Source organism: Bos grunniens, chromosome 2 (genome assembly GCF_055505025.1).
Source record: "Bos grunniens cultivar Pamir isolate PY7600 chromosome 2, Bosgru_T2T1.0, whole genome shotgun sequence".
In the NCBI taxonomy this organism is placed as follows: Eukaryota; Metazoa; Chordata; class Mammalia; order Artiodactyla; family Bovidae; genus Bos; species Bos grunniens.
Window position 1 is genome coordinate 93,270,090 of NC_141166.1, and position 26,481 is coordinate 93,296,570.

At 41.8% G+C, this 26,481-nt stretch overlaps 1 protein-coding gene across 9 annotated transcripts in view; it reads left to right on the forward strand.

Annotated features, from left to right (window-relative positions):
* The window catches only part of FMNL2 (formin like 2), a 332,826-nt gene that overhangs the window by 293,453 nt on the left and 12,892 nt on the right, over positions 1 to 26,481 (forward strand). For all 9 annotated transcript variants that reach the window (XR_015146274.1, XR_015146277.1, XM_086353586.1 and 6 more), the window contains 12 exons: positions 1,529 to 1,603; positions 6,104 to 6,214; positions 9,019 to 9,168; positions 11,146 to 11,247; positions 13,166 to 13,478; positions 13,816 to 14,028; positions 18,953 to 19,077; positions 19,641 to 19,843; positions 21,128 to 21,362; positions 22,413 to 22,481; positions 22,608 to 22,688; positions 24,676 to 24,805. Coding sequence is in view for 7 of the 9 variants with exons in the window: in XM_086353586.1 (XP_086209712.1) it covers positions 1,529 to 1,603; positions 6,104 to 6,214; positions 9,019 to 9,168; positions 11,146 to 11,247; positions 13,166 to 13,478; positions 13,816 to 14,028; positions 18,953 to 19,077; positions 19,641 to 19,843; positions 21,128 to 21,362; positions 22,413 to 22,481; positions 22,608 to 22,688; positions 24,676 to 24,805 (1,807 nt within the window). In the remaining 2 variants the exon portion in view is untranslated. The remainder of the gene's footprint in view (positions 1 to 1,528; positions 1,604 to 6,103; positions 6,215 to 9,018; positions 9,169 to 11,145; positions 11,248 to 13,165; positions 13,479 to 13,815; positions 14,029 to 18,952; positions 19,078 to 19,640; positions 19,844 to 21,127; positions 21,363 to 22,412; positions 22,482 to 22,607; positions 22,689 to 24,675; positions 24,806 to 26,481) is intronic.

Below are 26,481 nucleotides of genomic sequence, written 5' to 3' on the forward strand. Positions count from 1 at the left end.
GAGTCTACTGAGTGTTCCTAGCACACAGTTAAGGCACAGGAACCACTAGTAAAGATTAACCCTTGTCCCTGTTTACAGAGGTCTGAAAGGTTCTTGTTTTATTGTAAAACATCATGGGGAGCAATAGTAGATCATTCACCGTTTCATTAAGAATATTTTAATATAATATCTTGTTTATCCTCTTTTCAGTGCAATTCAGCAAATATCGAGATTACAACATGCTTAGCACTGTTGTAGGTGCTGAGGATAGAGTAGGGAGCACAACATAAAATTCCTGCTTTCACTGGACACACTCTTCACCAAAGTGTGTGGGTGTGGGTGTGTGTGTGTACTTGCGTCAAATTTAACATGACAGAATTAAATGGGTGCATTATAGCATTATGAAATGTCATTTTAGGAGAAATCTTTAGGATTGGTCTGATTATTTCTAAGATCACAAAGGGAATCAGAAAACTAAGCATGTGAAACCTGAATTAAATTCACAAAATATTAATACCAAAGACTGTCTTACTGTCAACAAGGAGCCCATGGGTGTTCAGGTTGTGATTTTCTGAAAGTGTAAGGAAATAAACTAGTGGATTTAGTACTTTGCTCCAAAAACAAAAAGGCAGACAAAGACACTGAAAGAATTAAAGTTCATCTTTTGATTTTGGGCACAAGTCTCTGGGTTGTTGTCATTTGGTACAAATCTTTCTTTGACTGTGTTTTTAGCTCCATGTTTTTAATTCCCCGTATATGCAGAATACATTGGGACTTTGGAGTTCACAGTATTTTATCTGCTTATTTCACCTGTTCAGCAGAAGCATTCATTCGAGCTGAATGCATATATTTCAGGCCTCTGGAGTGCTGCTTCAAAATGACTGCAAAATTCTGTCCTCATCTTGAAGGAATTAGATAGCTTCCCAAATTTTTATGTTATAGTTTATGCTTAAAATTATTATGACAGAAATCAATATTTTAAAGCAATCATCAATCAATTAAAAATAAATAAAAATAATTATTAGGCATGTTAGACATGATATACACATTTTGAATCTGCTTCTCAAGGAATTTAAAATTATGAAAAATTATGAAATTATTTTAATTATAAAATTATTATAAAATAATTATAAAATATTATAAAAATAATTATAAAATTATGAAAAATCTGTTAGCATGTCTGTTTCAAAAGTGCTTTTGTAAAAAGGAAAAGTGTGGTCATTTTTTTAAAAACCATAACCAACATTCTGGGATTGTGAATGCCAGCTAAAAAGATGGGTGCAACAAAAAAAGTGACCAGTGAAAGAAGAGCACATTTGGTTTGAATTTTAAGCCATGAAGAGAACATGTAAGAGAAATGGAGGATGAGCTTTGGTGCTGGCTCATGTTGCTACTTGTGCATTAACTAACAGGAGAGAAGTAAACAGCGTGTGAGAGGGGGGATAAAATAGATGTTCTGGAAATAATTATTAGTGCTAAAATTTCTGCATCTAATTTTGGAGTGCTTACGTTTGGAATTTCACATGCACAATGATAATGTGTGTTTCAGGTTTGTGGAGAAAAACAACGCTTTGAGAAGTTGATGGAACATTTCAGGAATGAGGACAATAACATAGATTTTATGGTGAGTTATTTCAGTACTACATTCAATAAAGCCAACTCAGATTTAGCAGTTATTTCTTAAATCCACTTACATTTATATATTATATATATGTATGTATTATAATGTTACAAAGGATAGGAAACAGTTTTATATGCTATAGATTCAAATTTGACTTGCTCTCTTCATCTGTATTTGACCTTTATGGCATTTCTCTCCAGGTTTTTTTTTTTTTTCCTATCATAAAGGCCAAAAGTATTTATTGGTTACAGTGCTTTTGTTGACCCTTGAACAATGCAGGGGGTTGAGGGCTCCCAACTCTCCCCACAGTGGGAAAACCTCCTGTTAACTTACAGTGGTTATGTGGTTACTCTGGTTATGTGGTTTCACATCTGCAGGTTCAACCAACTGTGGGTCACGTAGTACCTAGTCTTCGTTATTGAAAAAAATTTGACCTACACAGTTCAAAGGCATCTTGTTCAAGAATCAACTGTGTTTATAGCATAAAGGGGGAAGCCATGCATTTGTGAAAAGAAAGTTAACAGTTGGTGCAAATGCCTGCAGGAGCCAGCTTGAGCAGTCAAGGGTGGTGATGGTTTAGTCACTAAGTTATGTCCGACTCTTGTGACCCCATGGACTGGAGCCCACCAGGCTCCTCTGTCCATGGGATTTTCCAGGCAAGAATCCTGCAGTGGATTGCCATTTCCTTCTCCACGGGATTTTCCCCACCCAGGGATTGAACCCAGGTCTCCTGCCCTGCAGGGAGATTCTTTACCGACTGAGCTACCAGGGAAGCCCTGAGAAGTCAATAGTGCTGCATAAGAATCCTTAAAGCAGAAACCAGGAGCGTTGGACCATTGTGCCTTCTGCAGACCCCATCCAGTGGCCTTCTCCAGACTGCTTTCCAAGACTGAAGTGCTTTGATTTGTAGGCCTGGTAGTATATATCCCCAAATGAACACACAGCAGTGATTTTGTGTTTTCCTCCCTTGATTACCAGCTCTAGTAATTCTTCGAGGGTGCAATGGTATTGCCCCTCTCCTTATCGGGGTAAATCGCTTGTAAGAACTTGTGATTCAGCATCATAACTGTCTTCCTCAGGGACAAAAAGCAAAGGATTCTGAGCACCTCTGAATCTGTGTACCTAAGTCTTAATCCTGGACTGAAAGTAGACTCCACTGTAGAGGATTTCCAGAGCCAGGTTACCCCCGAGTATACCCAGGTCTGCTTTCTTTGACCCAGTCTATTTGACCTCAGGATCTTCTGGACCTCAGGAGTTCCTTTACTTGGGCTTAATTTCCTAGATCCCGTCTAGCCTGGAGCAGATAGCCTGTTCACTTCTTCTGTTGTCAAGTTTTCCAAAACCTGTGCTTACGACGCTAGGCGGTTTTCATTTGAATTGCTTCAGTGGTTATAAAACATGGACTGTAGTTTTGTAGATTTCTAACCCTTTTTATCTGAAAGATGTTTTCTGGGTCCTCAAATTTCATATGCATCCTAATCCTTGGCTCTTTCCCAAAACAGTATTGGTTGAAGTCTTTTATAGAGGTTTTCTGCTCCATAAAGCATATGTATATATACTTTTTAAAAAGGTAAAAAAATAAATTTGAAACAAGGAATACTTTTACATTGACTTTTTAAGTTCTTGTTGTTTGGATTTTTGTTGGAGTGTTTAAGGCCCTGGTGACAAAAATGTAAAGAAGCCGTGCCCTTGCTCACGTGACCAGGTTCTTTCCTCTGCCTTTGTAGGAGGAACTTGTTCATTCCTTTAGAGTTGAGGTTGCAAACTGGAAGCTCCAGGCTGAAGTCAGCATACATACAGACTTGTGAGTTTAGTCTGACAGTGATGTCCTTCCATTAAAAGTATTGGAAATTGGGCCTAAAAATACAGATTTGTAGACTTTCTTGAGAATTAATAAGTTCTGGTAATGCTTGGTCCCTGTTCTTAGAGAGTATAAGCTGCTGGAGCCAAGTAGTCCCTATTCGTTAAGTCTGAAGGTAACTGTGCCAGTTTGTCACAGTCCACACCATTCCTTACTGTATTACACATGACCCACTTCACTCATTTATCATACATACCAGGTCCCTCTGCCATTTGAGTTTCTACTGAAATGATAAATGGTGTTAAGCCCTTTAGAACACCTGCACTGTTGACAAATGAGAGCATATTTCCTGTCAGTTCATTTATTCATGTATATATATGCATTGGGAGTCTTATTTAGATGCTGCTAGTATATCAGTACTGTGTGCTCAATTCATGTGCCATCTAGCAAAGAGTTGCCTCTTAGGCATATCATAACACTCAACAGATCATTTAGACCTGCTTTCAGAAGAGTAACAGAAAAATGCCAAAATCCGGCCATATTTTTTTTCCAGATAATGAGGCTTTTCATAAACTGTCTTGGGAATGCAATTAAGTTGTCAAACCTCCCAAACAACATATTCCCTTAAAACATAATATAAATGCTTCAGATGTTGCAGAAGACCTTTCTAAGTATTTTTTGGTGGGCAAAAGAAAACAAAAAAGTGACAAAATTAGCACTTGAAGTAATTTTTTGTAGTAAATCACAACAGAGTCCTGTGTAACCTAGAGAGCTGACACGTCTTCCACAGATACCCAGTGGATAACATATACTCAAAGAAGAATCTAACTTGATAAACAATACTTTAAACAAGGTAAAGGAAGAAGGGCTTGGGGAAGAGAGGAAGGGTGAAGCAGTTTGCAGAGTAAATGTGAATCTGGATCCCTCTGTCACACCTCCTTTCTAGTCTCTGGGTGGTTATAGAGGGAGAGCATCAGAGAGAGATTTTCCCCATAAATAAACTGACTGTCCCTACCTAAAAATAAAATAGCTATGTTAAACTCTGTTTCTGTTGTTTACTAAACTGGGGACAGGTTTTCTCTGTGGCAGATTAGAGCCACTGATGCAGTTGTGGGAAGAAAGTAGCAAATCCAAAACTTTTATAGAATAGAAACTGGTTAGTTGTTTAAAACGGAAAAATGGATGAGAAGTTCTGTTGCTCTTTTGTTGGTATGGTGGGTCCCCCAGTACAGTTTTAGAAGAGATTACCTTGTGATTGCATATGATTTAAATGTTCTTCATTGTAATAATTGTCACTTTTTTACAGTGTACCTGTAATAACTTAGGTTGTTCTATATGCCTATAAGACTTTTTAAAAATACCTTTACTGAGATGTAACTGGGGCTTACGTGGTGGCTTGTAAGGTAAAAAATCTGCTGCAATGCAGAAGACCTGGGTTTGACCCCTGAGTCAGGAAGATTCCCTGGAGAAGGGAATGGCAATCCACCCCAGTATTCTTGCCTGGGTAATCCATGGACAGAGGAGCCTGGCGGGCTATAGTCCATGAGGTTGCAAAGAGTTGGACACGACTGAGATATAACTAACATACCATCCAAGTTACACATCTGAAGTGTGCAGTTCAGTGTATTTTTAGTATATTCCTAGGGTTGTACCATCATGACTGCAATCTAAAGTAGGACATTTTGTTGCCCCACAAAGAATTTCTGTTACCACGAGTGGTTATTTTTCCCACCCCAAGTCCTAGGCAACTATTAACCTACTGTCTGTCTACACATCTTCCCATTCTGAGTATTTCACATGAATGGAATCATAATGTACATGGTCTTTTGTATCTGGCTTTTTTTTTTTTTCCCTTAGCACAGTGTTTTCAAGTTCACTCATGTTGTAGCACATGTACGACTTCATTTTTTTCATTGTTGTATAATATTCTACGTATACATATATCACATTTTAAAAATGCATTCATGGACATTGGGATTTTTTTGTTTCCCCTACTTTTTACTTATTATGAATAATGCTACTATGGCCATTTGTGTGCCCATTTTTATCTGGATGTATTTTTTCATTTCTCTTGATTATGTATCTTGAAGTGGGATTGCTGGGTAACACAGTAACTCTGAATAACATGTAGAACAACTGTCAAGCTTTTCAAAGTGGCTGCTTGACAGTAGTTTATATCCCCATCAGCAGTGGATGAGGGTTCCAGTTTTTTCATGTTTTGTCAACACTCATTATTCTCTTATTGATTAAAGCCATCTTAGGGGATATGAAGGGATATCTTATTGTGGTACTACTATTCATTTTTGCACATTAAAAATTTTTTTCATTGAAAAAATAATTCTTTTTAAATTAATTAGTTTATTTTTAATTAGAGTGTAATTGCTTTATAATGTGTTACTTTCTGCTATACAGTGTGGATCAGCTATATGTATACATATACCCTCTTCTTCTTGAGCCTCCATCCCACCCTCCTAGGTCATCATGTAGCATCAGAGTGAGCTCCCCGTGTTATACAGGGACTTTTGCATTTTTAAAAATCGTAAATTTTTTTTTATTGTAAAATATTTCTAAAGATCCAGTGAAACAAAGGAAAATCAAATTGGTAAATGAGCTTAGATTTGTGAAATTGAAAGTATATGCCTATGATTATGCTGAGAAAATGAGTTTGGACCTCTTCTAACCTGTTGGCGATTTTATTTCAGGTGGCCTCTATGCAGTTTATTAATATTGTAGTCCACTCAGTAGAAGACATGAATTTCAGAGTTCACCTCCAATATGAATTTACCAAATTAGGCCTGGACGAATACTTGGATGTAAGTATAGCTGTTAAGCTTTGGTTCTAAGATGAGACTTGATTTATGATGGACCCTCAAAGATGCACTTCCATAATGACCAAAGATCACCTAAGGCTCTATGCAATCAGGTGTTGTAGTGCGAGTTAAAGGAACCCGTCTGAGCAATGTGATCTGTCAGGGAAGCTGGATCCATGCAGGTCTCCTGGGACTTGACACTGTCTTCTGTCAACAGCATTTAGTACCTCCTGGAGCCTTGGTGCAGCTCTCCTCTGCTTTTGAGCTCTGCCTGGGTCAAGTCTTGCTGCACCCTTCATCAGGTCTGTTGGGCACTGTGTGCTCTTAGTTACTCTAGGGACTCCATCTGGGCAGGGGGAGTCAAATGAAGGCTACCATAAAGTGATGAATAAATGCTTAGAGCATCAAAAAATAATGAGGAAATGGACACTAGAGACTTCCTTGTGTAGCTGTTAAATTCTGCTTAAAGTGTTTGTGGCTTTAGAAATTCTGCTTTTAGTTCTTAGGAGGAGAGAGAGCTAAAGTTTCTCTTTTTCTTGCTCCCTTGCAGAAGTGCTTAGCTGGTTCCCTGAAATTGCTTCCCCTTAGGAACAAAGTTGATGTGAAAATCATAAATAGACTTAAGTAACTGTGTGTACACAGATGTCCTTTGACACAGGCAGTTTTGTTTTCCCTTCTGCTTAAGGAATGATTCACCTGAATTTGAAAGACTGCTGGCAATAGGGTAAGAATTGTTGACCTCAGTTTCAAGGCTGTTTCTAGAAATGAAGAAAATAGAAGTAATTCCCTTGGACATCTCCAGATTTCACCTGGAGAGTTCATTGTTGTTAAGGGTGAAGCCAGAGAACTACACTGATGGTACCCTCAGTTTATTGAAAGGTAGAATCGCTGAGTTGGTTACTCTTGAGCTCATGGCCTTATTTCTCAGACCAGCTAGGCTGCCCTTGAGTAGACTGGCCTAATGTTGTCTAAAGACTCCATTCAGGTTTGTTGTTGTTGCGTTGCTCAGTCATGTCCGACTCTTTGTGACCCCATGGACTGCAGCACACCAGGCTTCCCTGTCCTTGACCATCTCCTGGGGTTTGCTCAAACTCATATGCATTGAGTTGATGATGCCATCCAAATATATTATACTCTGTTACCCCTTTTCCTCCTGCCTTCAATTTTCTCATCGGGTCTTTTCCAGTTAGTCAGCTCTAAGCATCAGGTGGCCAAAGTATTGGAGCTTCACCTTTAGCATCAGTCCTTCCAATGAATATTTAGGATTGATTTCCTTTAGGATTGACTGGTTTGGTCTCCTTGCTGTCCAAGGATCTTTCAAGTGTCTTCTTGAGCACCACAGTTCGAAAGCATCAATTCTGCATCACTCAGCTTTCTTTATGGTCCGACTCTCACATCCGTACATGACTACTCAGGTGGAGCTATGAAAGATTTCCATTGAAAAGTTTGTTTAAATTTCTTTCCTGTTAAAGACCCACTAATATATTTGACAGCACATTGTATTCAATAGTTTTTTCCTGCTTTGAACTATGGTTTGTCTATTCTCTTTCTCTGCATTCTTTGAGAGTAGCAATATTGTGAAAGTTGGGTATATTGCTAATGGTGTTTTGGGTTCAGTTTTGTGATGGCTGCACAGAGCTCATTTCAGGCTACAGAATATGACAGGTAGTGCCATCAGCACCTGTTACTCACTGTGAATCTTGTGAAGAATCCCACTAAGCTGCTGCTTCATTTCTTTTCTAGACTTTGCCCTTATTCAGAAATTTTTTTCTTTTTGTAAACTAAGATAGAACATATTCTCTTTGAGACAGCTAAGATGTAGAATTCTAGATTAGACCCAGGAGAAAAATCCATTTTCCTGAGACTTTATTTGTAGAGCAGAATTCCTCTTAAAAGTGTAAGATTATTTCCAAAACTCTGTTTCTCTAACTTCCTGGCTTGTTGGTGCTGAACCTTGATAGAGAGAAGTGGTTATAAGAGTAATGTAAGCATATAATAAATGCTTCATTAGTTTACAAAAACCCAGCCTTGAAAGTCACCATTATCTGTTCAGTAACTGTCTACTGGCATCATCCATGTGCCAGATATTATTGTAACCACTCACTTGCTCCCTAGGGAGAGACATGAATTATAGTACTTGTAAAAAAGATGGACTGATTTATTACTCGACCTCTAATTTTACCTTAGAGCTGGTTGACTTCCTTTGGGATGCCTGACCCTAGAATGCTGAGAATGGCAGAACGCTTCCTAATCTGTGCTTTGAGAGCCATGAGCTTCTCATGTTGGGCAAGTGTTTTAGTCATCTAATTATGGAGGATATGTTCAAGCAATTAGTGCCAAAATAGTCCCCAAGGCTAAGATACTCTATCAGTGTCTTTCCCGCCTCCCAACCTCACCCCCAACCAGAACTATCATCACTACCCAGGCAAGATACCACCCACTCTAATCTCTTCTACCACACAGACACCCCTTGGGGTTTATGTTACTTGTGACTGCTGTTCCCTTATGATTTTTCTATTATCTTGATTTCACCTGCATCAAAAATGTTTTACGTTGAAATATATCTGCATGGGAAATCTATCTACAGGAAGGATTAGGGGGAAATGTATGTATATTTGGGAGAGGGTAAGCTCCAGAAAGTAATCTGATGATACCCTCTTAGATGATTACTCCAGAGTTCTCTTAAGGAGGATGAGATAGAAAACCCTCCCTTGGAAGGAACAAACAAAAATATGTAGGCTGTTGGGTAACTATGTTCTATTTGACAATTATCCTAACACCATGTTCTCTTGCATTTTGTTTTTTAGAAGCTGAAGCACACGGAGAGTGACAAATTGCAGGTACAGATTCAGGCTTACCTGGACAACGTGTTTGATGTGGGAGCTCTTCTGGAAGATGCCGAAACCAAGAATGCAGCCTTGGAGAGGGTGGAGGAACTGGAAGAAAACATCTCTCATGTAACTACCTCTCAGAAAAGGAAAAATGGCTAACGTTTTGGCTAGGTGCAAAACAGAATAGATGTTAGCTTTTATGGCTTTTATGACAGCAAACAGAAGGATGGGGAGTCTAGGAATGAGCTGTAACTTGAGCTAGAAAGCAACCTGAAGCCATTCTGGGCTCTTTCAAAGAAGGCAGGTGTGTTACTTACAACTAAGTGAAACTCACTGCCTTGCCTTCATTCACTGCTCAGTTTTCTGCTGCATCCAGATTTCCCTTTTAGTTATGAGCACAGAAGCATTACAGGATGGTGTTAAAAAAAAAAAAAAAAGAAGAAGATTGGCATTACCTGGGAGGAAATGCAATTCAAACATTTTGGTTTGGTGAAGTATTTTCTTCTGAACATGAGTACCTTGTACCAAACGTGTCCACGTAAGCCATGGACAGGCTGATCCAGTGACCTTATGATGTGGTTCTTCACTTTCCTGCCTCATGGGTCCTTAGGTTCTAAATAGATTCATCACAACAGTAGCATTTTCAAGGAAATCAGCAAATTTTCCCACATACCTATTTCTTTCAAGGAGTGTCCCCTCAGTATAATGAACAGGAATATGGTACTTCTTGAAAACCCAAACACTGTGAAGACCAGATTCTTTTGCTGAATTCTGATTGAAAGTGCCCTTGATTGTGAAATGAATTGTGTCTCTTTGGAGAGATGTGGTTTTTCCTCTCTGAACAGTCCATTTATTTTCCCCTGCATTTCCTAGTATGTCTTCATATGTGTGTGCTCCATGTCATTTCCTTTTCCCCATCTGTCTGAAAAGGGGAATTTTCATGGCCAAGTTGCCAAGACCCCTCCCTTTATTAAGTGCTGTGCTGACTCAGTTGGCACCTGCTTAGGCAGAGAATTTACAGGCTCTTCCTTTTTCTTTTTTTCTTTTTGTCTCTTCTCTTAAAATATGTATTGGTTTGGTCAAAAAGTTTGTTTGGGTTTTTCCATAAGATGTTCCAGGAAAACCCAAACGAACTTTTTGACCACCCCAATCTTGTATTCTTAACCTGGTCGGCAGTAAATCTCCACTCTCCCTCATCATCATTCCTCTCTGATTTTCTTTACTTGTTGTTATTCTCAGTGAGATGTAAGGAATCAGAAGTCACCCAGTTTTAGAGCCTTATGTAGTAACTGTTTCATTGATGGCTCATCCTATCTTTCTCTGAAGCCTCAGCCAGCACTGCATGACCCTACTTAAATAACCTGCTATTGTAGTAACCACCTGTTTATTTGAACTACCCCTCCAAAATGACTTTTATTATTGAAATTCCCCAGTGATTCAGTGGGTAAAGAATCTGCCTGCCATGCAGGAGACACAGGAGACATGTGTTCAGTCCCTGGGTTTGGAAGATCCTCTGGAGAAGGAAATGGCAACCCACTCCAGTATTCTTGCCTGGAGAATCCCATGGACAGAAGAGCCTGGTGGGCTACAGTCCATCGGGTCACAAAGAGTCAGACACGACTGAGCAACGAAGCATGTCAAAAATGTCTTTTATTTTGGGGATAATTTAGGTCAAAACAAGCAGTGGTATTTTTTTAACCGATAACTCAACAGAACCAACTTTTCTCAGTCAACAGTTTTCAGAACTTTTGCCTAATAGCCCTTTCTTAGGGAGGGAAAGGTGACCAGTCCACCTCTCTCACCCACTATTCTCTGCCCTTGCTGGCCCCTGCAGGAATGGAGATTGACACATTATGTATGTGGAAGCACTAAGGAGCTGACACATGAGTTTTGTTAAGGGTCCCTTGTAAATGAATTCCTGTTAGAAACAAGTTTGTATTCAGGCCCATCTTATAAATATTAACAATTTCAGAAAACGACTTGGGGTACACGTGCAGGACTCTGAGGGGCACCTCATGTCTCTGAGCTCTGCTTTCTGAAAACCGATGACCTGGTCAGAATGATCCTGTGTCATGACACATCTTTCCTTTTGAAACTTGACAGTTGTCGGAAAAACTGCAGGATACAGAGAATGAAGCCATGTCTAAGATTGTGGAACTGGAAAAGCAGCTCATGCAGAGGAACAAGGAGCTGGATGTTGTTCGAGTAAGTGTGATGGTGGCAGCTGCCCCAGATGGGCATTGTCGGGAACCAGCTCTGGCTTTAACCCAGTAGGCAGAACCCAGATGTGGTCATGGGCTTCCCAGGTGGCACCAGTGGTAAAGAACCTGCCTGCCAATGCAGGAGACATGGGTACAGTTCCTGGGTTGGAAAGATCCCCAGGAGAAGGAAATGGCAACCCACTCCATTATTCTTGCCTGGAGAATCCCATGGACAAGGTAGCCTGGTGGGCTACAGTCCACAGGGTTGCAAAGAGTTACATATGACTGAAGCGACTTAGCATGCTCACGTACATGGTCACGGCAGAGGGATGCCTGGATGTAGCATATTTGCTGGAAGCATTTCAGAGGTGAAACTTGAAAGTAACTCATAGTGAGAGTATGTCTTCATATTTGTGTGCAGTCAGATACTAGGGGTTCACTAGTTTCTTATCACAGGTTTTGGGAGCAACAATGTTTTCCCATCTGGACAAGTCTGAGTGGATTCTGTGGATCACCCATTTGGTTGAAAAGAAAAACAGCATCGATTTAATTCATGCCACTTATTTATTTTTATTAGACCTTGAACTTCTTTGTATTTCTTTGCTTTGCTTCTGCTTGAAACCAGATTTGGTGGTTGCCTTGGAAACAGTGAAATCACAACACAGGCAAGACCTCCTGGCATTTACCAAAAAAGAAAAAGAAAGAAAAAAGGCAAAAGTAAAATCAATCCATTTTATTATCAGATAATCCCAGCTATTTTGTTTGGCTTTAGCATTGTTTTTATTTACAGGTCAGGTATTTATGGGGTACCATCCATGTGTTTGAACATAAAAACACCAAAATGGCTGGAAGGCTTTTAGGCAAATGGCTGGCTTTTATGCCCCCGTTAATGACATGGCACATTTTATGCGATGGTTATCATGTCTACGTGCATTGCTTGATATTCTGACAGGTCCTACAGTTAACTCTAGGAAATTTGTTTTCTGGCACACCATGGAGACAAAGTTGTAGCATATGGACTCAATTCAAGTTCAGACTCTCAGATTATTAATAATAGACAGGGTGTGAAGAATGTTTCCCTGCCTGCTAGAGGTTTGTGGTGAGAGATCACGTGTGTCAGGCCCAGAGAGTGAGTTCCATAAAATCCTTTCACTGGAGCCTCTGTGGGCCCCTTAGAAAAGGAACCAGGACAGCCTTTGAATTAAAAGTCGTGACTTCTTTGTTTTCTGCTAAGAGCCTAGACAGAAATAAGTAATTAGTGGAGGGCAGCACTGGACTGTTTTGTTAACTGCATTACCAAAGCAAAAATGTTACAACAATTGCTGTCCTGGACTGAGCTTGGTCAAGGGGGCATTGTGAAGGCCAGAGATATCCATTCAAAACGGTCAGCCCCTGGTTACTCATGAGTGGATTATTCCATGATTTGCAGATTTTTAATCCCAGTCTGACTTCTATCCAAGTCTGATATAGGGACCTTTTGTCTGCTGTTAGCTGATATGTATCTAGGAGTTACAGTTAAATTTTAACAGAACTAAAAGGAAAACATGCTGTACTATCAGAATACCCTCAGGATATTCCCAAGTCAACTATAAAATTATTTTTGGATTACCTCTGCCCTTTTCCTCTTCACCTGTGGGGAAAACTGACTTAGCTATATTTACTAAAGGAAAGAACTACGTTAACAGTAACAATTGCTAGAACGCATGTATTGCATGCATTACCAGTGAACAGTTGATAACAATGAGACTTGATAGGTTCTGGCCAAATTCCATAGACTTTCTATATATATAAGTATCCTTTTTCTTTCTTCTTCTGCTTTTTTTTTTTTTTTTCCATTTTCTTTACCTTCAATTTGCCAATCTAATGGTAATACGTATGGATGTCACGTGAAGACAAACTCTTGACCATGGCCTCTTTTGCAGGAAATCTACAAAGATGCAAATACCCAGGTTCACACATTAAGGAAAATGGTCAAAGAGAAAGAAGAAGCCATTCAAAGACAGTCTACCCTAGAAAAAAAGATTCATGAGCTGGAGAAACAAGGGACCATTAAAATTCAGAAGAAAGGGGATGGGGACATCGCCATACTCCCTGTCGTGGCTTCTGGCACATTGCCCACAGGGTCCGAAGTGGCGGTGGGTAACTTCGTGGGACCAGTAATGGGGGCCCCCTCCTCGGGACCCTTGCCTCCTCCTCCCCCACCACTACCTCTGTCGTCAGATGCACCTGAAGCTGGTAAGAAGCCTTGGCAGGAGAACTGAGGTCATACTGGGATATTTGTATTTCTTCTTTTACCTACTGTTAATTTATGTCCTCTGTCTGCTTTTGTTTGCATGCTCTTGTATTTATTTTTAAAAACTGTTTACATTTTGAGATTAAAGTTGTAAGTCTTTCGTTTCGTATGTTGTAGAATACTCCCCATTTGTCACTGAGGACATTTTGTAATCTGGAAAAAAAAAAGCATTTATCCTTTTCAGTGTTTTGTTTTCAGTTACTTTATGTACACATGGCATGTTGCAGGAGAAACCATTCCTCTGTTTTAAAAGCCCATTTGTTTCTTTTCTTTTGCCAGTGCAAAATGGCCCAGCAACACCACCTGTACCACCCCCGCCCCCGCCTCCACCTCCTCCCCCGCCCCCTCCTCCACCTCCTCCCCCGCCCCCTCTCCCAGGTCCTGCAGCTGAGACCCTGCCTGCTCCTCCCTTACCACCCCCACCTCCTCCTTCTGCACCCCCGCTGCCCGGGACGTCTTCACCCACAGTGGTTTTCAACTCAGGATTAGCAGGTAAGAGCACAGATTTAAGAACCAGATACTTAACACGGAGAGTCGATTGTCTTACCTCCAGAGAGTTAGAGGCATTCTTTTCAATTCCAGGTCTCTTCTAAAATCACGTGTTTCCTCTTAATGTAAGACCATTTCCGCTAATATAGCCACTAGAGGGGAAATTGTCACTCAGGGGTGGCATTTTTCTCTCAATAGCCTTTGTTGTGGAAGTTCCAATCTCCTGCTGTCTTCCCACCTTCTCTCTCTCCACCTAGAGAAGGGAAAAGAGACAGGTTACCTTCTTAGGGATCTTTAGGGGCTCAGGAAACAGGACCATCCAAGCTCTGACACGGCATGTGTGCTTCCAGTGCTTACGGCTCTTTTCTTTGAAGGTATTTTCAGTGGCATCTGCGAAAGAGGAAGATGCCTTTCTGTGTAACTGTCTGATGTGGGCTTCCAGGCATTTCTTCTGAGCATTTGAGGACATCACAATTCATTATAGTGAAATTAAGCTTTGAAGGGAAATGTCCCACGAGCAGTATCGTCTTGCCTTGAGATGCTTCCTGTTGATGCACGGGGTGCTCCTGCTGCCAGGACAGGGTGTGGATTTCCTCCCCCATCACAAGTAAGGCCGGGCCGGTGTGGCTTGAGAGAAGGAAAATTGCTCTAATGTCTTGAAATCTTAAGTTCTTATTTTTGACTCATGAAAAGGAATTTTTACTCTTTTCTAAAATACTGCAAGCTGTTTTCCCAGTCAGAGCGTTTTCCCTGCCATTTGGAATTGCTCTGAGCGTTGTGGAGCCATCCCTTTACCACTGGATAGTTCTGCTTCCTCATCCGTTTCAGTCCCTTCGTGAGGTCTCTTATTTCCAATGAACTAGCACTCTAGTGGTCTCATTTCCAAGGCTGCAGTGGTTTTCAGAGCCTTTCGCCCCAAGTCTAAATGATAGTCTTAATTATAGGCGATCTCCTAGCCTCCCTCTCTTAGCCTGCCTGTGCCATCGGCAGCTGGACTGGCCGGTCATTAAGACTAATTCATCCTAGTGACTAAAGCCCTTTTCAACACCAGCAAACCACCCATAACAAACTTGTTCTACATCAAATCTGTGGTGTTTACTTCCACCCCTGTTCATATAAAACTGTCATGCAAGATGCCTGTTCAAAGTCGTGTTGACAGTAAACCAGTGACTTATTTCAACCTTTGAAGATCTTCCTCGTCTGCTGCTTTCTTGTAGAACTTTTATGGCATCTGAAGGACAAAAGTTAAAGGAGTGTCGCAGTGAGACTGTTGGATTTTGAAACACGAGCAAACAGAAAACCTCTTAAGGAACCGCAGGAGTCTATTCCATCAACAGGCTGTTTTCAGTGCTGTTGTGGAAGCTTGTCGTTGTCGTGCGCACCCAGGCCCGGGGATGAGTGCACCAGGAGCGCTCACCGTGAGATGTGTCACCCCGGCGTCGCTCCTTTGGTTCTGCTTCTTTCTCTCTGGCAGAACCTAATGTGCATACACCCTCCACTTCCATTCACCTGGACTCCGACTTGTACCTCTGAACTGCCATGGCCGAGAGAAGAGCCAAGAGGCTGAGGTGTGCAGGTCCAGGGCTCCTGCTGAATGAGTCTTGGCCTCTCAGGTTAAATGTTTTGCCTGGGTTCTTCCTCCTGCCTCGTCTTTGCAATTTGTTGGCTCTGTTGATTTGCCTCAGTTTTACAGTGAGACTCTGTGTTCAGCTGATCATTCACGGCTCCTGCCAGGGTTGCTGCATTTGGAGGTTGTCCCCTTCTTGTGCAGTTTGAAGGACTGGATGTGGGACTGAAGAAACTCCTCTTTAGTGCCATGAGCATCCACTAAACAGCTATAAGATGTTTTGTTTATCAAGATGTAAGGATTATGAGATCCTTATGAGTCTTTGATAGCTTGGGATCAGGCAGTTTCTACAAGGCCTTTAATCTCTTTTCATTACTCAGCCTTAATTTGACCATTAATACTTAGTGGTTGTAGCCCATATTGTGGGCTGCTTTGGGCTACTGGCCGCTTTGCCATTGTGTTCAGTAACACGCTCTTTCTGAAACCAGGAGGTCAGACAGAATCAGGATGTCCCCGTAGAGCCAAGAGACAGCTGAGATGATTCGCCAAGGACTCCCAGGAAGCCAGAGACCTGTGACATCACTAGGCTCCTGGATCTACAGGCAACTGGATGTCTTATTTCTTCAGTAGGCAATCAGCAAATATGTTCTTGGCGACCAAGTCAGGGGACCAGGAGGAGGTCCCTAAGTTTATCTTGTTGATTTTTCTTTGCATTTTATAGAGAAAGTATTATTAGTGTGAAGCATGCATTCAAAGTGTAAGGCATGGCTCCTGAGATCTGTTGGATCAATCTGGTTCCTGTTTCTCGGTCAGATCATTGATGACAGGCCCTTGGGTAGTCTGTAACCTTTGCTGTCTCTTTGGAAGAATGTGTTTTCGAACTTCACAATGAGAATTGGGAGTTCAGCTGATTATTTTTTTTGTTAAAAAAAATTGTTAAGATCTTATGGAATACCTGGTACCAGGTCAATATGGATGTTTGGGACCACTGTAATGAAATCATCTTTTCCTCTCTTCTAAAAAAGAATTGTTAAAAAAAAAAAAATAGTAAGGGTGTCTTTAAGGCAGGCCTGAATGGAAATGAATTTTTGGCTCTGCGCTGCCTGGTGAAATGTGTCCCAGAAGTGTGGAATTCTCTGCTAAGAGTATGTGAACTGCTGAGCCGCTGGATGCTAACCATATCTAATTTTTTTTTTTCTGTATTTTCTTTGTTCTCTCTGCTTCCACAAAAGACGGGCCCATCAAGCTTTTCTGTAGGTTGCTCCTCCCTGAGTGTGTTGAGTGTCTGCCATGTGTCCCCGTGGGTCACACTGTGCCGTGACATCCCCCCATCTCCCATCGAGCCATTGCATTTGCTCTGTGTCCGTGGGGAGGCGCGGTGCTGGCTGGCAGTTGTGGTTCCAGGGCTACCCGTGTTTTAGTTGAACCTGTATAAGAGGTTATGGCCCATTAGGCAGACATCCTGGACTTCAGGCACCATGTTCCTTTCTCCTTGGACAGAGGACTGTTTTCTAGTTTTATTTTCATAGTTGGATCTCAGGGCCTCAACTCCGGAAGGGTTTTAGATTTATCCTGAGGGAGAGAAACAAGCTCCTCCCCAGAAGAAGGGCAAGCTGGGTGCTGGGCATCCCCTCCACCTGGGGCCCAACTGTCTCCACAGAACACCACCACTCCCCACCCCACCCCCAACACACAGCCACTTTCTAGAGCCAGAACACTGGGAGCACGATGCACATGGTCACCTAATGACCCCTCCTCTGCTAACCTCATCCCCCTCCCCCAACTCCTCAGGGTCTCTTTCTGAAGAGAACATTTTTTTCGCCTGTGCTCTGATCTCAGGCTTATTCCTAATCTTGCTGAAAGAGTTAGAAGTGGGATGGCTGCCCATGGAGTGACTTGTAGGGAGTGTCCTGTGGCCTGGAGGGATGATGGGAACAGGTGATGCTGACCTGGCTGCCTCAGGTTATGACAGGAAGGTGCAACCTGCCCCCAACCCCTACCTCTTCTCCCTGAACTTTGTTGAGGCGCCAGACTAGAGGAAGTGCTGGTCCTTCGTCCCCTGGCAGAAATGGTTCTTCCTGGGCAGCACTGACAAACACGGTCAGCAGCAGGCAGTGGGGGCTAAGGTGTCGCATCTGGGGGTGGACGGCCTGGTTGGCGAAAGCTGTGTTTCTGTGTCCCTGCATGCTTCTGTGTGGATCTGTCAGATGACATTCCTGCTGTTTCCGTGGCCTTCGTAACTCTGGAGGAACGAGAGGCACTGTCTGTCCCCCTTATTGCAGTCAGGCGGGCAGCCAGGTAAAAGCCCACTTGTGTGTTACGTTTCTTTTATTCTGCACTGACTGAACTTCTTCTCCCTCTCTTCCCACGTAGTGTGGTGTGCATCCTGAGACAGACTTGGAAGGTGAATATTCATAGCTAGTTGGTTTAGGAAGACGTCTTTATGTTCTGCAGTTAATTTATGGACTTTTTAGTGGATTATCTTTTTGAGCTTATTTCCCCAAAGTAAGAGGAGTTAGCACCCCTCCGCCCCCATCCCCTCAGAGATAGAACCCTTTCTATTAAGAGGTTTCCAGTGTTTTTGATGAGTGCATTCTTACCTTCTAGTTGCAGGTAGCTGACTCCTGGGGAGACGTTGCTCCTTGAAAGAGGGGGCAGAGACTGCAGCCCTTTTCACAAAAGCAACGCAAACCCCCATTTCTAAGTACCCTTTTTGTCTTCTTACACATTTTCTGTTTGTGGACTTGCACAGCCCTTAGTCTGTTTGGAATAACTCAGCAGCCAGTATAATCCCTTTGGAATCATCCGTAGGGTTGTGTTGCTGTGGCTGAAAGGCAGCCTTCTGGACCTTTCATTCCTGGTGGTTTAGGCAGATACTATCTGCAGCCTCTGATCATCACTGAAGATTTTTCTTTTTTTTAAATAAATGTTCAAGAGCCAGAAATTTAGGATGTCAAAATTACACTCACGTTCATGCATGTCAAACCAAGTGACACAGGGTATTTGCCCTCTCTGCTATCAAATAACATGAAGAATAATTTTTACTCCCCGACACTTTGTGCTAAGCATTGTCTTGACACTGTGACTATTTCAGCCATCCAGTTGCCTACGTTAAAACAATAAATACAAGTAAAAAGCCCAGGGTTTAGGCCTCTTTAGCACGCTCTTGTATCAGTCAGCCAAATGAAGACCTCAGGTTGCTCTGCCCAAAGCGTTGTATGACATTTTCCATTTTAAAAACATCTGGCCACCTCTTGCCAGTCTTCCTCCAGGGTTAGAGTGTCATCTGCAAGGACTGTTGTCTGATTGTTCTCAAGGGTCTTGGTGGAATCTTCATTGCATTCTCTTTGACCTCTGTAGCTGTGAAAATTAAGAAGCCAATCAAGACGAAATTCAGAATGCCAGTTTTTAACTGGGTTGCCCTGAAGCCAAACCAGATCAATGGCACAGTCTTCAACGAAATTGATGACGAACGAATTCTGGAGGTATCTTTCTCATTGGTTAGAAACAAGGGACCTTCTCTGTGCAGCAAAGCCAGGATGGGTGCTGTGTTAACCGGAACATTTCAAAAAGCTAGTGTTTTAAGTGTCTCGATATAAGAGAAGAAAAGGAGAATAAAATTGAATGCTCTTTTATAAGGTGGTTCTAAAACTGTGTTTAACAAGTGACATTAAAATGGAATAGTTTTGAACATATTCACTGTATGTGACAAGAGACACAATCTCTGCCCTTAATTTATAAAAGGGCATAAAAACCTTTTATTGAACTGTAAATAAAAAAGGACTCAATAATCACACCCACTAGTTGGTTTGGTGGATAGCTTTGGTCTGTGCTGGCCATCCCTACAAGCCAGTAATTGAAAGGCAGTTGAATTAACTGGTTGGAATCAGTTGTCCAAATAGTGAAATAGAGTTAAGCCATGGCCAAAAACAAGTTTTATACTTGGTAGAAAAAGTAACCCTTTTGATGCTTAAGAGACTCTCCAAATTGTGGCTTCCTGACTTCGTTTTTAAGTATAATCTAATTTGCTTATCCCTCTCCACCCCAGGATTTAAATGTGGATGAATTTGAGGAAATATTTAAGACAAAAGCCCAAGGTCCTGCCATTGATCTTTCTTCAAGCAAACAGAAGATAACACAGAAAGGATCGAATAAAGTGACATTACTAGAAGCAAACAGGGCTAAAAATCTTGCCATCACTTTAAGGAAAGCTGGAAAGACTGCTGAAGAGATATGTAAAGCTATTCATGTGTAAGTTCAGGGCATTCAGGAAGATTATATCCTAGTAAATTTAGGATAAAATGATGGACCAGAAATGGCCCATGGGGGTGCCGTATTAGAATGAGTAGTTGTCTTATAAGAACAACAATTGGATCGTGACATCATTTATTATCTTGGTCTGCTCTCTTATATATGCCGACAGCAACACTTACATAAAAGGAAAGTTGAGGGAAGTATTGCAGATGATAAGAAAAGGGAGAAAATGTCACTTTCTGTGGCGTATCTGAATTTTATCCAGATTTGCTGAGTACAAATTTGATGGCATTTGTGGAATGATTCAACTCAATGCCAGATGCAAATAGGATACAGATGCATATTTTAATTCATAACAATAGGAATGTGATTCCTGTTGCTGCTTAGCACTTTGCGAACATTTTAAACCAAGTTTAGTTCTTTCTTTCTTTTTTTTAATCCGTGAACTGCAGAGATGGCATTGGTTTTATTTACTCTTCTGTGAGAAGAATCTGTCTACTCTTTCACTTGTGGTAACTTTCAAACGTAATAAGGATGTTATTAGACGTTTTAGGAACTAATTTGTCATTGATGTTCTGTAAATTTTGATCAGAGATTCTGTTTTGATTTCTGGTGCTGAAAGCTAATATGCATTATGGTTTTTAATCTATATTTATTTTGCTTGTCATGATTAAATGTAATTCTGTTGTTTTGCTGAACAGAGTTTGTCCAGAGAATAAAACAGAGGTTGTAGCACATACTTCTTTAGTTCACATTGAGCATATGTCCACAAAGAGCTGGTATTCTTTAAACGGATGTAAGCAGTTAAGCAAAACATCCATTTATTATAGGCATTTGGATGCATTTTTCCTAAACACAAGGAAAAATATCCCAGACTTGCTGATCTAATTGAAATCGTTTACAGAGTTCATCAGATATTCTGTAATCGTGCGTATAATTTGTATCTCTTTAATTAGTAGGATTTCACATGCCTAAAAAAGGTCCTTGAACCACTTAACCACCAGACGTTCAGCCTTCCTTCTGCTTTTTCCTACTGCCATTTATTGCTGGTTTCCAGAGGCTTGGGGCTACTGATAGCCTGAAAACTGAGTGTGGCAGTCGTGGTCCAGGTTTCCAGGAAGGACCAGTGAAGGTCCCTGATGCACAGTCAGGAGCCAGCTCCCGGGGGCATGTGCACGTCTGTAGACATCAGCCTGCTGTAAACATCAGCTCATCCATGAGCTGGACCAGATGGGAAGGAGGTTCTCTCTCTAACACTGGCATGTCCACTTCTGTCTTCAGATTTGACTTGAAGACCTTGCCTGTAGACTTTGTAGAATGTTTGATGAGGTTCTTGCCAACTGAGAATGAGGTGAAAGTGCTTCGGCTCTATGAGCGGGAACGGAAGCCCCTGGAAAACCTGTCGGATGAAGACCGGTTCATGATGCAGTTCAGTAAAATTGAGAGGCTCATGCAGAAGATGACCATCATGGCCTTCATCGGGAACTTCACTGAAAGCATTCAGATGCTGACTCCTGTGAGTGGCCCGGCTCTGGCGAGGGCATGGAGGGGTACAAAGAGAGAGAATTTTTTGTTGTTTTCTTTTATGGTTCTCGCAGAATTGCACTTCATGTCATGGACTTTAAGATGCTTTCCCAGAACTTTCAAGATGGCATTTTTATTTTCGCCATCTCTTTCTCCCTGTATATGCCAAGTAAATTTTGAAAACAGTGAATTTCCCTATTCCATGTGGCTGTTCCCCCCAGAGAATGCCATTTCCTGTGTCTGCAAATGTCCTTTGGATTTTAAATGACACTTCAATACAGAGAACAAGGAAAATCATTTTCTCAAATTTGGTTCCCTCCTCAAAGTACCAGTCCTCTGGCTGGGGTTAGCAAGACTGAAAATGTAACTTCATTTCTAAAAATGATCTCAAGTGAACAGGCTTATTGGCTTTCATTGGAAGCATTAAATTTGCCATGGGAGTCTTCTTCTTTGGAAGTTTGTTACAATACACTGTGGTGATGTAGAAATAATAGCCAGCCATCTCTTATTCCTTTGTGTTAAGCTGGTAGAGGCTTATGAATATCATAAATAGTTCTTTCCCAGTTCTGTTTCTAAATAAATGTTTGTTAATTGCTGATTATAGTAGCATGTATTCTGAGAATTTTTGCACAGTGATGGTATTTCTTTGCTATTTTGTTGTGTTCTTGTTCTTGGCTAGCTCCATTGATTTAAAAATATGAATTGTATTACATGATTACAGATGGTGGGCAAGGAATTGAATTCTATTGAAAGACACTGTTGACTCCTAACTCTTAAGTCTCATTGCTTACAGATTTTATGATAATCATAATGCTTCCTATTTAGAGAAGAGCTTACATGTGATGCGATAGTTATTTAAGACCTAGCAGGACAATTTAAATTTGTTATGTTTAGGAAAAAATAGAATCTCAGCATTAAGGCTCTAAGTTCTAAATGAAGGCCTATTTTCTTCTGTGTTAATTTTTAGTTTTCAGTTAGAGTTCCCCATTTTTAACGTGTCTTTTCCCCCCCCCCTTCTTCTTTCCTTTGACTTGGAATCTAGCAACTGCACTCAATTATAGCAGCATCTGTCTCAATAAAGTCGTCCCAAAAACTCAAGAAAATCCTGGAGGCAAGTGAAGTTTTCCTTTCACGCATTATGCACGTATGGAAGAGCTGACTTGTCAGCTGCACTCCTCGGCTGGGGGATGCCTGAGATGCTGTCCTCATGGGCTAATCTTTTCTCTTGTCTTTACAGATCATCTTGGCCCTTGGAAACTATATGAATAGCAGTAAACGAGGAGCAGTTTATGGATTTAAACTTCAGAGTTTAGATCTGGTGAGTGGGTTAAAAGAAATACAAGAGTTATATGAGAGATGAAACAGCTGGCAAAGATTAAACCCTGGAGCAGAGAGGTTCTGCTCTGGGAAGTGGGGTGGGATATTTTGATGAAGATTCTCTGCTAGTGGGAGGATCAGTTGGTATAAATTTTCTGAAACACCATTTGGCAGCAGGCACTTCAAACGAATAATACCTTGTGACTCAGTATTTCCATTTTTAGGACTCCTTCCTCAGGAGTCAGAAGTATGGATTCTGTTATTTTATTTATAATTGCAAACAATTAGCAACAATGTAATGGAGAAGGCAATGGCACCCCACTCCAGTACTCGTGCCTGGAAAATCCCATGCACGGAGGAGCCTGGTGGGCTACAGTCCATGGAGTCACTAAGAGTCGGACACGACTGAGCGACTTCACTTCACTTTTCGCTTTCATGCATTGGAGAAGGAAATGGCAACCCACTCCAGGGTTCTTGCCTGGAGAATCCCAGGGACGGGGGAGCCTGGTAGGCTGCTGTCTATGGGGTCACACAGAGTGGGACACGACTGAAGCGACTTAGCAGCAGCAGCAGCAGCAACAATGTAAAGATTGGAAATGATTAAATATGCTGTAATAATAGTTGATCCAATGAGCTGTCCTTCAAGTGTAAGAATATTTGTGAAGAGTTTTCAAAGGAATAGATAATTTGGTGTTTGGGAAAGAAAGAGTATAAGTTGTCTATACAGTTTGATTTTTAACTAAGTAAAATACGGAAGGAAAAACCGAATGGAAGTAGGTCAGGTATTAACAGAGAGGTTGAATGGAATTAGGAAATTCTTTAGAGCTTCTTATTTTTATTTTTCTATGTTGTCTAAAAAAAAAAACAAAAAAAAATTTTTTTTTTCCCCTTCTTGGATGGAGAAGGGTGCTCTGCTTTTCAGTCACCTGACTTGTGTGAATAGCACTAGAGAAAATGCTCTGTGGAGCCCTGTCGCCCAGGCTGTATCAGTTCAGTTCAGTCACTCAGTCGTGTCCGACTCTTTGCGACCCCATGAATCGCAGCACACCAGGCCTCCCTGTCCATCGCCAGCTCCTGGAGTTCACTCAGACTCACGTCCATCGAGTCAGTGATGCCATCCAGCCATCTCATCCTCTGTCGTCCCCTTCTCCTCCTGCCCCCAATCCCTCCCAGCATCAGAGTCTTTTCCAGTGAGTCAACTCTTCGCATGAGGTGGCCAAAGTACTGGAGTTTCAGCTTTAGCATCATTCCTTCCAAAGAAATCCCAGGGCTGATCTCCTTCAGAATGGCCTGGTTGGATCTCCTTGCAGTCCAAGGGACTCTCAAGAGTCTTCTCCAACACCACAGTTCAAAAGCATCAATTCTTCGGCGCTCAGCCTTCTTCACAGTCCAACTCTCACATCCAGGCTGTATGGGGTACCGTGATTTCACAGGAGCCTACGGGGCAGCAGGTGGAGTCCCCGACCCGGGGCTATGCGGTTATTTGATAGGGAGTGTGTATTAAATCTCAGTTCTGGCCCCTAGGAGGCCATGGTCCAGTAAGCACGTCTGCTTTGGGTTGGTAAATAAAAGCAGCCAAGTGGGACGTGAGGACTGTGGGGAAAGGGCCTCTGCCTGCCAGGGCGCACCTGTGCTCACCTGCCACTTCCAGCCCCAATCCCACTCTGGCCTTCACTTGGGGAGCAGAGCCTGGAGTCTTGCTGCTTGTAAGCGGCGGGGAGGCGGTGGGGCGGATGGGGACGAGGAGTTCCGGTGAGGAGAGAAACGTGAACTGCTCTCATGCTTAGAGTCATCTCTGAGGTTTGGTGTATCCCCTGGTCAGGAAGTCCTCTTGTCACTTAATAATCCAAGGGCTGGTTCACGTGAGAACCAAGCTGACTCTCCTGTGGGGGTGTTTTCCATCTCCTCTGGGGCTCCTGTGCTCACGTGTTTATTCTGAGGGGGAGAACGTCATCTTTACTCTAACCCGTGTCCCTTCTGGTTTTCAGCTCTTAGATACAAAGTCAACGGACCGAAAGCAAACGCTTCTGCACTATATATCCAATGTCGTAAAAGAAAAATATCAACAAGTGTCCCTCTTTTATAATGAGCTTCATTATGTGGAGAAAGCTGCCGCAGGTACTCAATTTCAGCTTTTAACATTACTGTTGGGTGTAAATGCCTTGAGTCATGGGGGAACCATTCCCTGTGTAAGTAGCACTTCTCAGAACCCTTCTATGAAGGTGAGGCTAAAATATCAGAGGCTCTGAGCTGAAACGCATGGGCTGTGGTGCTGCCCATTCCTGGGATCAATAACAAACATGGACATGAAGGGGACCTTAGTGTCCTTTTGATAAAGATCCAGGTCTTTTGGGCTCATGTGACTTCCCTCTTCCATCTGTTGCTCTTTTTATTCTGTTGCTGTAATTTTCTTTTTTTCACTTTTTGGCCATGCCTCTCAGCATGTGGGATCTTAGTTCCCCGACTAGGGATCAAACCTGTGCCCCTCTGCACTGGAAGCATGGAGTCTTAACCACTGGACCACCAGGGAAGTCCCTGTTGCTGTTATTTGAAATAAGAGAATGAGAATCTAAGATTCCCGCCCAACCCCCCCCCCCCCCAGATTCTTTAATTAGATTTTGTGCCGTCCTACTTGCTCAGGTGTGGCAGTTCTAAACGTTTGTGTTTAGCCTGAATTATCAGTAGTACTCGTTGTTGCTTTGCTGTGACAATTGGGAATTTTTTTGTATAAATCACCAATGACCCTGAGATTGTGGCTCTGTACTAGATAATAGTATCCTTATGTTTCAAATGAGAAAACTTGACATTTTTTATAGATTAAATGTCTTGCCCAAGGATACATGGCTAGAAAGTGATAGAAACACAACTTGAGGCGCTCCTCTGGTGGTCTAGAGGTTTAAGAAGCTGCCTGCCCATGCATAAGACATGGGTTTGATCCCTGGTCCAGGAAGATCCCACAAGCCACGGCACAATGAAGCCCATGTGCCACAGCTACTGAGCCTGTGCTCCGCAACAGGGGAAGTCAGCACAGCAATAAATAAATAATAATAATTTAAAAACAAAAGGAACTTGAACTCGGGTTGTCTTCTCATATGCATTTCTCTTCTGATCGAGTGATTTTCTTCCTTTTCAAGTTTTCCTTTGTCTAAATTAAGGGGTTTTAGCATCACAATTCTAATTAAGAAAAAACAAGTTTAAAAATTTCCTGTAGCTCATTTTGGCCCAAATGAGATTCCCCTAAAGCGTCATTTCAAAAAACCCAGTGGGGGAGATTGGGGAAATTGAGGTGCTCTCTGACAGACTTGTTTTCTGTGTTCTCATTCTGGGGCCCACGTGGATTCCTTTGTTTTATTTATTTTTTTACTGTGGTAGAAGTCATATAATATAAAAAATACCATTTAACTATATTCACTCATGCAATCCAGGGGCACTGTTCAGTGTGAATGTGTAAGTACATTCACTTTGCTGTGAAGCTGTCACCATGATCCATCTCCTGAATTTTTCACTTTGCTAAACTGAATCTCTGTCCCCATTAAACACTAACTGCCCATCCTTTGTCCCCTCCCCACCCCACCCCCAACCCCTGGCCTCTACTAATGTACTTTCTGACTCTATGAATTTGACTATTCTAGATATCTCGTATAAAATGGAATTAAACAGTACTTGTCTGCACCTAATTACATTGGAATGCCTTTTTAAGTTTCATATGTGACAGATTCTTTATCCCGCCCCTCGTTTATTCATTCACTCCTTCCTTTCTCCAGTAAGCTTTTTTGAGTTCCTGCTTTGTACTT